Here is an 11,756-nt window from a genome sequence, read left to right as displayed (position 1 = left end):
AATTGCTTGTTCCTGAGATTTGTACTTTATCATATCATTAGATAGATATCGGGTCTCATGATATGAAGAAACTAGTAACTGTAGAACACAACTGTTTAATCCTTTTACATTACTGCCATCTACTGGAACACCCTGCACAATACAAGTATTACCTCCATAGTCAAGCTACACAGTAGCTACAGGCAATATAAACGCAGATAACATTTAAAAAAAGTTTAGGAATGAACAAAGCAGAAACATGCTTAAATCATTAATAATAGTCATGAGAAAAGTCACACACACTGGGCTAGATTTAGTTGGAGCAACATTGACACTGCTACAGACACAACAGCACCAAATGGAAAAGAGAACTTTATTACAACACACAGACACTGTATATCCAGTCACTTTCAACACATTAGCTTACACAGAGTCCTGAAACCTGGGCTGCAGTGGATATGCAACCAGACCCAAAAGTATTGTCATTGTCAAAAACTAAATTCATGCCCATTAACATCTATTACCTCTGGACATTTCAAATCATACAGAGATGGGAGCATGCCAGACTCCTAAACAATCTCCAAAACTTTGCATAATAATGTACTGTACAAACTTATATTGCATATACTGCACAAAAACAACAAACGGCTCTCGCATCAAAAAACAGGTTTAGTATTCTGTAGTGGATGGTAAAATAACATTGGTGTAATACTGAAGGTGCATGATAAGTGTTTAATGTACTTAAAATATCTAAGAGGATCACACCCGTTTGAGTCCCAAATATATATATATATTAAAGTAAAAAGTACCTCTTAATGCATTTTTGCTAAGGCAACCATGACAATGTTATGTGAAAGGAAGGCAAACAGTAACTGAGCTGCCATGTTAACACATATTCTATGTACACACATGATGGAACAGGACCTTCCTGCATTGGTACAATAAGGTGTGTTATGTGAAGATTTATAACAAGTTATGGAAGCAAATGACACACATGGATACAACATGTCAACAATGAAGGAAGGTCTATTCAAAGGGTGTTGGTGCCTAACACACACTTAAAAACTTCACCCATGACTTTTTTCGGGTACTCACACTGTATTACTCTAGCAGAGAATGAGTTTCTCCATTGTGAACGAGTAATCAAAACAAAAGAAAGTCAATGAAATATAAGTACATGGGAGCCACGTTAAACAACATAAAAACTACACCAAAATATATATTTACAAACTCACCACTTCACGTTTTACTTTAAACTTTACCATTTAATACACTTCGGAATCGCTCGTTTTTGTAGAAGTGTATTACATTGTAAGGTTGTATTGAAATTGTTTTTGTTTTTTAATTAAGGAGCATATGACTTGATACATAACAATTGGATTTAACTACACAAGTTGTGTGAGCAAAAATATATAATTTTGATGCTGTTAAATGCAGCCCCATCTACTTCAATTCATCAAGACCTTTTCTGTTTTTTTATATCCTTTTTGCCCAGCTGGCACACAACAAAATAAATAAAGACTTTACCTTGAGACTTTACACAGCATGAGTAATTGGTATACTAATGGTCAATCTGTAGGTGACAGGCCTTTAAAATGGGTGATATCCAAACTAAAGTGGAGGGATAAGCAGACTAACGCACCTTCCAGTGAGGCACAGGTATTGATCTTGGCTTTTACATCAGCAGCACCCAATACATTACAGACACTCATTGGCCAAATCATGCTTGGAATGGATCCAGCACAGAAACAAAATAAAGTCTAGCAAAGTACCATGTCACTAAAATCACACACATGCACTGAATACGTACCATTGGGGAACATGAGAGAACATATGTCATGTTATATTTCTCCCTATGCTTTGCATTAGATGTAGACATTTCAAAATAAGCCACCTTTAAGACATGAAAGAAATATGAAAAACTTAAAAATCCAAACCCCAGACCATTCAGTTGTATCATTATGTTGCACGCCACAGCATTAAACACTGCCATGGGTTTCTATTGCACACAATCTAACACTAACCCCTAACAGCGGTTAAGTAGCAGGTTTCCAAACAACTGCTCTGAGGTACCTAAATAAAGGAAAGGCATTGTATACAGCATCCATCCAGTTCAAACAATCTACAAAAGTGGAATAATCTGGATCAACTGGAAGATTGCATGTGGCACAATGCTGTTGAACTGATGTTATCTCACATTGTGGTTGTAAAATACATCTTTTGGATATACTATACATACTTTTCATAGTATGAAAATAGATTAAATGGATCTTAAATTTGCTCAAATTAAAAAGGAGGGGGAAGGAAGAGAACAGCAACACATTTACACTGTCAGATTTCTCATATTTACAAACACAAAAGGATTTTGAATAAAAAAGTATACATCTCGGTATATTCCTCCGGCAGTTGACACGATGCAGAGGATCCGTTCAGCCTCGGGGTAAAAACACAGTTTCTATAAGACAAGATTCAGCGCACGCACAAGGCAGCGTTGTGTTGCTGCGACAGGTGACTGCTTTCCTCGGGGGAGCTCCTCTTTTCACGAGATTGTTCACTTTGTACATTGCTCTGTGTCTCCGGGAAACTTTTGCCAGAGGATGGAGGACCTATAAGTTCTGGGGCATTGTGGGAACGTCGAGACCTTTTAAACGGAGGAGCAGGAGCAGCAAAGTCCACTTTGGAGTCTTGCTTTTCGAAGACATCCAGTGAAGAGTCCGAGGCGTGCGGGGCGGCCCTCGCTGAGCCACAGAGAGCCGCTTCATAGAGCCCGAACGCCTGCTCCAGAGCTGCGGGACTTCCTTTAAAGGGGGAGGCAGCTGCGTCGCTCTGCTGGAATAAAGAAAGAACTATTGTTAACATTTCCTTATTATTTATCATATTTAAACACTTGTTCTTACACATTTAAATTATTTGAAATTGTGTTGTTTCTGTCAAGAAAAGGTGGCTTTAGATCAGATGAATAAATGAGACCAACAGATGAAAGCTGGGACAAAGGGATGAAGACTAAAGCAATGGAAATGAACAACCGTCCATAAACAATAAAGGGTTTGAATGTATTCAAATAATCAGGTAACTGTCAGCAATGTAGGCTGTAGATGCACATTACAAATATGACTTTGATTTGAAGAGGTCTTGACTGCTTATTGCAATCAATTCTTTGAAGCTATTTGCTACCAAATGTAGCGATTCTGAAATCCAGGTTAAAATCGTAACCTTTTTTAAAAATGTTTTTATTCTATTTTATCTACTTAGTATTTTCTTTTTTATTTAACGTAACTTTTGATTATATAACCTTCTGTTTAGTAAGTCATATGTGCTTTGTCACGTCTTTTAATCATATTTGATAAGCTTTCTCTTTTTTCAAGAAAAGCCCACTTCATTAAGTGAAAATTAAAGGAGATACAATGTCTATTACGGAAGAACGCTAAAGCTGGATATTTGGGAGGTAAAGGCGTTCTCAGGGCTTTCAAAATATATACAGTCTGTTATTATTATGTATTATTATTAAGGCACATTTTCAAAGAAATTCCCTGTCCTCTTCAACGAGTAATAGAAGTACAGATTTTGTCTTCAGATTTTAAATAGTCAAAAGTATTTGTGCATTCCATTGCAATGCAAGAAAGCCATCAACTACATTATGGTCCTATTCCTTGATAAATATATATAGTAGTAAATGAATACAATAAAACGTGAAAAAAAGGGGGTGACAATCAGAATACGGTTAGGGTTGCACTCGAACGTTTTTCTAAATGTTTTTAAAAGCCATTTTAATGTCACTGTCTCCCTCTACTGGCTAACAGGGGGAATAATGTTCAAGATGGCACTTACGGATTGTAACAATCTTGGACTAACAAAGTAACTTCATGTTTTAGAATTGGCTTTATCACTTTCATTTCCAAATATTGGGCCACAGATTTAAAGAAATAAGTCATTTAAAGTTTTCTTTCAGTCCAATATCAATCCCATTGTTAATAATGCTATCTCAGTGCTAGCATGGATACCACTGGGGTATCAATGCTAGCACAGTAAGGGTTAGTGACTGACATTTTACTACATGTTTAATAGCGGCTTCGGATACTTTAAAATAGTTTGCATAACTCAAAAGATATAATAATCCAATAGAAGCTTTTTTACGCTCTCTGGCACCTAATTTACATTTGTACGCACACAAGGTTCCCATTGGGAAAAAGATCATCATCATTGTGAGTAAGGAAATGGTCTTTTGCTTTTGTAAGTTGAATATCACTGTAATGATAATATAATTCATTGCTGAGTCATAATTCTGACATTTGTATACATTTATTTTAGCAGCAGTCACCTCACTACCACTCCAGGCACGGCCATCCCTCATGATCTTCTCCATATATCTCATCTTCTCCAAAAAACATGTCATCCTCATCATGCTCCTCCTGTTGGCCACGGAAACAAAGAGTGACGTGTTGAAAACCACTGGTCCACTGTCAAAGGGGCTGACATGACCTCAAGAGGTGACTACAGTCTTTAATCTTTTTACCGGTCTAAGTATTAAACAAAATGACAATAAAAAAATGGACTGGAATATATATCAAAAGGACAATATGGTGGACAGCGAACGACATACAAACACTCAAGGGCTGCACGATTAACTGTAATGCTATCAAAATCGCAATGTTAACTAGTGCGATATCCAAATTGCAGTAAAAACAATAGTTGGTCAAAGCTAAATATGTACAAATATCTGAAGTATTGTGGAACTGCAGAGAAGTTCTGGCCTACAAATTGCAATACGAGTCAAAATAATTGTATTTCGTTCTTTCTTTTCAAAACGGTGCAGCCCGTACACACACATAAACGCTGCGTGAGGAGGATGCAGCAGAGACATGGCACTGACCTGTGGGACCACACATGTGTTGTAGGTGGTTCCTGGGAAGGGAACGTGGTCCATTCCTGTAGACATGTCCACCACGATCTCGTCTCGGTGCATGGGGATGGGCGGGCCCCCCCGCTCCTGTAGGGCCAGGACAATAACCGTGGTGTTGTCTGCACGCAGCATTCGCTCTTTCCAGAAAAGGAGTGCGGTGCAGCCCAGCCGGCGGGCGCAGGACATTCCCCTTTGGTCCCTAAAAAGCAAGAAGAACATTATTTTAAAAATCCTCCAAAGAGCCCAGGCTACAACAAGTGTGAAGATGTTGATACAGCCATTTTCATACTGTCAAACTATGTTAACAATGTATACTAATCCCATTCCACAAAGTCTTACAGAATGAATATATATCATGACACTTTCATTTCCGAAGTGTTCTGGAATGATATGTTTCAATATGCAAATAAAGCATTATACTATCATTTGACTACATTTCAGGAACAGAAATGTAAATATTTAGAGGAAGCAAGTTTCCTTTTCTGATTTCCCTTTTATTCAAAAATATTATAGGGGTATTTTAGGATTTTTTTTTAAATCACATTTCAGAAAATACTGTCAAAATGCATTATATAAATCAGGCATAAAGAAAGAAGTTAAGTATGAGAAAACCATTTGACCTTTAAAATATATTTGTAAAAGTTAATGCATTTTGAAAGACACTACGAAGGATTGGGGGTTAAAATGTGAACTAGTACATGCGCTGCCCGTCCACAAAGAAAGTTGCACACTCTAATATTTCATTGGACCGCCTTTAGCCATCGTTTCAATATGCTTCTGCAATGTCAACACATTTAATTCGGTCCAGAGTTGCATTCATTTTCAGCCAAGATCTTGTATTGAATCCTGGCATTGTCATCTTCAAATATGGGAGGAAAAAACTCCATTGTTGGAAAGACATGGTCATTCAAAGTAGCAACTCTGTGTGTTGATGTGGGTTGTAATGAAAGCTCTCACCGTGAAGACCTCTGTAACATGTATGAGTGTATTGTGAGAGCAGTGTGTGAGGCCAGTCGACCGTGCTGTACCTACTCTGGGAAGAGACACAACGTCAAGCCAGGGTGGAATAAACATGTGGCTGATCAATACGCTGAAGCCAAGAATGCTTTTGGGGCCTGGGTCCAGGCAGGAAGGCCCAGAGAGGGGCCTGTCCTGGATCTCAAAAAGCGTACAAATGCTAGATATAAATATGCAGTTCGTTATGTCAACAAACATACGGAAACATTGAGAGCGGACTCTACGGCTGAAAAGCTCCTTCGTAATGATGTGACTGGCTTCTGGAAGGAGGTGAGAGCTCTGAACAGTCGTTACCGTGTACCATAGAGGGAGTCTCTGGAGCCCATAACACAGCTGAGTTGTGGAGGCAACATTACTCTACTATACTTCATTGTGTTAAAAGTAAGGTTGGTAATGTTGTGAAAAGTGACACAGTGGGAATCACAGCTAAAGCGGTTTATCGAGCAATTGCACAGCTCGCTGATAACAAAGCATGCGGCTCTGACCCAATCACTGCCGAGCAGCTTAAACTGGCGAGCCCGAAGGTTGCAGTTCTTCTTGCCATTTGTTTTACCGGCCTCATGACTCATGGTGTGTTGCCAGACTCCATGTTGACTGTTACCTTGGTCCCTGTCATTAAGGACAGAGCGGGCAAGGTAGGGAGCTTGGATAACTATAGACCAATTGCTCTAGCCAGTGTGTTATCCAAAGTCCTGGAAAGAATGTTAGTTAGATAGACTATGTTCTTATTTATGTACCTCAGATAACCAGCTTGGCTTCAAGGCTAAGCATGGTACTGAGCTATGCATCTATGCTTTGAAGGAAATGGTAGAAACATATAGAAGACAGAATTCCACTGTTCTGATTGGTTCATTGATGCCTCGAAGGCTTTTGACCGAGTTAACCATCATAAACTGTTTTTAAAATTGAGACAAAGAGGTGTGCCCAACAGTATAATTAGGATCCTGGCTTATTGGTATGCCAACCAGAGCATGCGGATCAAATGGGGGAAGGCAGTCTCGGCGGGGGGAGGGGGGGGAGGGGCTCCATTACCAAGCCTTTTTAATATCTATATGAAGGATCGATCAGATGATTCAAGTGTCTGTAAAACAGGGGTGTGATTGGTCATGTGATTGTAAACCATCTTATGTATGCTGATGATCTGGCTATTGTTTCTCCGAGCAGTGCTGGTTTTCAACAGTTGCTAAATGTTTGTTGTGATTATGGTGTCAATGCTAAGAAGAGCGCTGTAATGATCTTAGCAAAGGGGATAAGAACCTTTGTTTTCCAACATTCTACCTATCAGGACAGGCGCTGTCTGTTTGCTGTAACACGAAGTATCTGCTGTCTGTTTGCTGTAACACTAAGTGTCTGGGAAACATCATCACAGATGAAATGGCTGATGATGACGACATGTATAGACATCGGCGTGTCTTATATATACAAGCCAACATGTTGGCTAGAACATTCTCCTGGTGTTCAGATAAGGTTAAGGTGAACCTCTTTAGAGCGTATTGCACTCCTCTGTATACTGCCCCCTTGTGGGTCAAGTTTAAGAAGGCGAGCCTCCGGAAGCTCCAGGTTGCTTATAATGACTGTCTGCGTACACTTAGAAAACCAAAGTGGTGCAGTGCAAGTGAAATGTGTTGTAATGCACGAGTCAACACGTTCCATGCTCTCTTGAGAACTCTGATGTACAAATTCATCTGTCGATTGAATGTTTCTCATAACTCTGTCATTAGGCTGCTTTCAAATCCGTGTCTCGGTGCTGTACGATACCAGTCACCTCCGTGGAAGTGGAGTGTTGTATGTCTTTTAATAATGGACCAAGAGTCTCTTCAAATACAAGCTGATGATGATTCAGTATATTCAGGTAGTCAACTGACCTCATTCTTTGGGCACATAACGCCACTGAACCTAGATCATAACACTGCCCCCCCAGGCTTGTACGGTAGGCACTAGGCATGATGGGTACATCACTTCATCCGCCTCTCTTCTTACCCTGATGCGCCCATCGCTTCTGGAACAGGGTCAATCAAGATTCATTGATTTGGTTTTAATAATGCGTTGGACAGTTCTTGACCCGATTACAGTAGCCTCGAAACTGATTAACATCCTTTCCACGACCACAGGATATGTCTCCCAACATGGTTGTTTAAGAAATGAGAAGCTAAACACCACAACAGCTAGGATTAAATAACTTGTTGCCAGCTGAAACATATTATTCCCTGCAGTAATTATCCAATGGAAGGCTCTTAAAGATTGGCTAAGTTAAGTTAAATCCAGTTGGTGACTTTTTTTTGGACGGGCAGTGTATGACCATGAAACTAACCAGTTTAATACTTACAGTAAGACCACATGTAATGCTAATTGCAGAACCTATACGATATATACGGATGCAAAATGCAAATAGACAAAGTGTAGTAAAATACACACAAAACGCAACGTATATTGCAACTTCCACAATTACTTACAACCATTTTGTCGTGGCTATAACACATATTGACAGCATTCTTGGGCGGCATCATGTTCCACAGTCCGTCACTGCCGAGGATGATGAAGTGATGCCGACTGGGGTCAAGGGTCATCATGGTTGTATCGGGCTCTGGAGAAACCACAAACTCCCCGCTGTAGAAATCGTAGCTCCAAAGATCACCTTTCAACAGAAAACTAAATGTTATCACCTCTGGAGGAACAAAAGAGTACTGCAGGAATGAGTCCTAAAACACGGGAATGAGTTCGCATTGAGGCACCTCTGATTCGCTTGTTTCTTTTAAAGGGCTATTGGTTGTAGGCCTGAAATGAGGTCTATGCACTCTATGGTTAACAAAAGCTTCGAAGATTTTCATTTTGTTCTACAACATAAATCAGTAAATACCTCACTTGTGAATGTCTGAAGCATGTCATAAAAACGGCGGTTACTAACAAGTGGCTAATTGAGACTACTAAATGTCATCATGCAAACATTAGCCGCGTTTAGCTTAGCGATGTTTGACGTGAACACATGGCACCGTGCTGCAGTACCTTTATTGCCTAACGTTAGCTTTTTAATTCTTGAAATGTCATTAACACTTCAACTTAGTTTATTTGTGAAAGTGTTGTTAATATGTGGACATTTTACTGCTAAACTAAACGTGTACATATCTTAAACCTGTTTGCCGCAGAGCTTATTTCTTGCAATATCCCCAAAATCAGATGGAAAAATCCTATTCATTTTGTCGAGGGAGCCCTTGCTATGCTAACTTCTGAGTGTGCTGACAAAAATAACTCATATCATCAAACTAACAGTGCGGACACTCTAGACAAAGGGTGTGATCTTTACCGAGGGATCGGGCCACAGCCAGGAAGGGGATCTGGTCAATGACTGTGCTCCTCCTCACAGGGCCGTTATGGGTCAGCCTCGGCCTCTTCCACACTACACGGTTCACACCAGATTTCTTCATAACGCTACAGAAAAACAACACAATTCAAAACAAAGCCTAGTTTGACCGGTAATACAGCAACGATATAAGGAAGGAACAATAGGCGGAAAAAAACATCTGCCCTATGTAGCAATGTTTTCAGGATCAGTAAATGCAATCCAACATTCAGAGAGTATTCACCTGCCACCCAGCCGCTCGATCCTTTCCTTTTCCTTAGGAAGCTCAGGTTTATGGTCTTGTGTTATTTCAAGTGCCTGGAGGGTTATATCAGAGTCATTTTCTCGCACTCCAACCACCACTGCCGAATCCCCCACATGGGCCACATACATGTGAACCCCGCGGATCACAGTCACGCTGGCTGTGGTGCCTGATGTGCTGGGCAGGCCGGTGATAGTCTTCGGCCATTCCGCTGTAAAGGGAAAAGATACATAAAAAAAAGAAATGTTAACTCCATGATTCAATGTGGTCAAAGTTTGTAAGCGGGGGAACAGTGTCCATTATGAACAACAAGTGAGGATAGGTCTATTTTGTACTGATGGAAATGCAAAATAAAGGTAATTTAGGCATGGGAAAATATAAAATGGCACAATTATCATGGCCAACTATCCATTTTACCAAATTGCACAGGTGCTTAAAACTATAAATGGCACTATATTAACTGGAATTATTAGCCGCACATTTTCTTCAAAGGCAAATAATTGTTATTGCTTCACAGATAGGAAACCCACTTTCTTTTCTTCCCACTTTTTACACCTTTCTAGTTAAAAAACATCTTTCAATTAAGGTCAACAACATAAATCTAAATAACCCACATGTTTGTACTTTTACTATGACTATGAGCTACACAGCTTTTTCAAGTCTCTTGTGAGAATATTGACAACGATGCCATTAATTGTTATTCACCATAATCAACTTATTGTGGGTGATTTATATCGTAATAAAATCTTAGTTTGTTCCATTACTATAACATATATTACTATGAGGAAAACAGATGTTGCATAAGTCATAATGAGCACATAAACCAGGCTTACTTGAGTAAATCTGCCATATTTGGGGAGAAATTCGGTTTCATAACAAAGGATTAAAAAGTTTGACCCATGTTATAAAATAAAAGCATCCCTGCTATGTTAGGCTAGTGCTGCAAGTCATATTTTAATTCAGGTTAAACCAATATTACATTCTAGTAAACAGACTGCAGTAGGCTACTTAACCACTGCACATATTTCCAACTCCTTTTGTCAGTCAGTATCCATTTGTAACCTACAAAATGTAAAACATGTTTGACTTCATAGTGTGATCCGAGCTTCATTTGTGATGTGTTGTGGTCTGATTATTGATTTACATTGTAATTGGCTGACCAGTCTCCAAGATTGGGCATCATACAATTATCCCCATGTGACACAGTTAGGTAATGCAGAGACGATGACAGTTACAATGATATGCAATTTGCAGCAGTAAATATGGAATACATAATACACGTTAGCTTACGTAGCTCTTTCCACATTGCATGGTGACAGGCGATGAAGCCTTTCTTGAGAGCAGCACACACTTCACTGTGATCCTTCGACCAAAATCCCCGCTGCCTTTTCAATATCCCCCACAGATTCTCTCTGGCGAAATGTGCCGCTTCTCGACCCCCGTGGCCATCAAAGACAGCGAAAAAAGCCACAGACTTCCGAGTGTCGACAGCATGCTCCGAGGTTTTTCCCTCTGTGACCGGTGCGCTGCTGTTGTGACTGTCCTCATTCGGTACACTCTCTACCCACATTGCAGAAACCGGGCCGGACTCGGCAGCAGCGTCCTGGTCGTGTGTCTCATTTTCAGTCTGTTTTGTAGCTTCACCCTCCGCCTTTCCCTGTTCTCCATGTCCCTGCGTTTTGGGGTAATCTTCGCCTGTCGTCGGCGACTGAGTCGGCTCGTACTCGATTCTAATATCGACAACATCCTCCATGTATTTCCTCCCCCCTTGCTCCGAAAATGCACTCATACGAAATAGTATTCCCTCTTCCATGATTGAGAACGTATAATGTTATATATCTATGCAAGGGCACATGTAAGCTAATTTTAGCTTGCAAACTAAACCTTTTAAAACCGAGTTTGCCGCGACTGTACAGCCGAAGGCTTCCTTCCTTTTTGTTTATCTTCTCCGAAACGTCCCGCTGTACGTGATGACGTACTAGTTTCCCACCTGCAAGTATGGCCCTTTCTCATTTCTCTAACTCCCCTCCTCGACTCCTATCCTCTAGATTTAGGCCCAATCCCAAACCACTCCCTCGATCCTACCCCTCCGTGATGGAGTGAACTCCGTCTGTAGCCACACAAGCAGCTCAACGAGGCTCCCTCCTGTCAGATGGAGGGAGTAAATACAGCAGCAAGCTTTGGGACGGCCTCCCCTCTCTCCGGCAGAAACAGAAAATGCCGTAACTGTATATAACAACGGTTTCAAATCAGCATCTCTT

General features: G+C 40.3%; 1 protein-coding gene across 1 annotated transcript; it reads right to left on the bottom strand.

Moving 5' to 3' along the window:
- Window positions 1–335: 335 nt before the first annotated feature.
- LOC117458978 (protein phosphatase 1D-like) lies at window positions 336–11,444 on the bottom strand. Its single transcript, XM_034099785.1, has 7 exons — window positions 10,786–11,444; window positions 9,478–9,706; window positions 9,198–9,322; window positions 8,350–8,531; window positions 6,498–6,505; window positions 4,850–5,069; window positions 336–2,808 (listed from the first exon to the last, which is right to left on the bottom strand). Exons 1-7 carry the CDS (start codon window positions 11,306–11,308, stop codon window positions 2,449–2,451), a joined length of 1,647 nt encoding a protein of 548 aa, XP_033955676.1. The 5' UTR covers window positions 11,309–11,444; the 3' UTR covers window positions 336–2,448.
- Between the last annotated feature and the right edge of the window lie 312 nt (window positions 11,445–11,756).

This window comes from Pseudochaenichthys georgianus, chromosome 14 (genome assembly GCF_902827115.2).
Source record: "Pseudochaenichthys georgianus chromosome 14, fPseGeo1.2, whole genome shotgun sequence".
Taxonomy (NCBI): domain Eukaryota; kingdom Metazoa; phylum Chordata; class Actinopteri; order Perciformes; family Channichthyidae; genus Pseudochaenichthys; species Pseudochaenichthys georgianus.
Note: the sequence above shows the minus strand (reverse complement) of the source record. Positions and strands in the feature narration are given on the sequence as shown.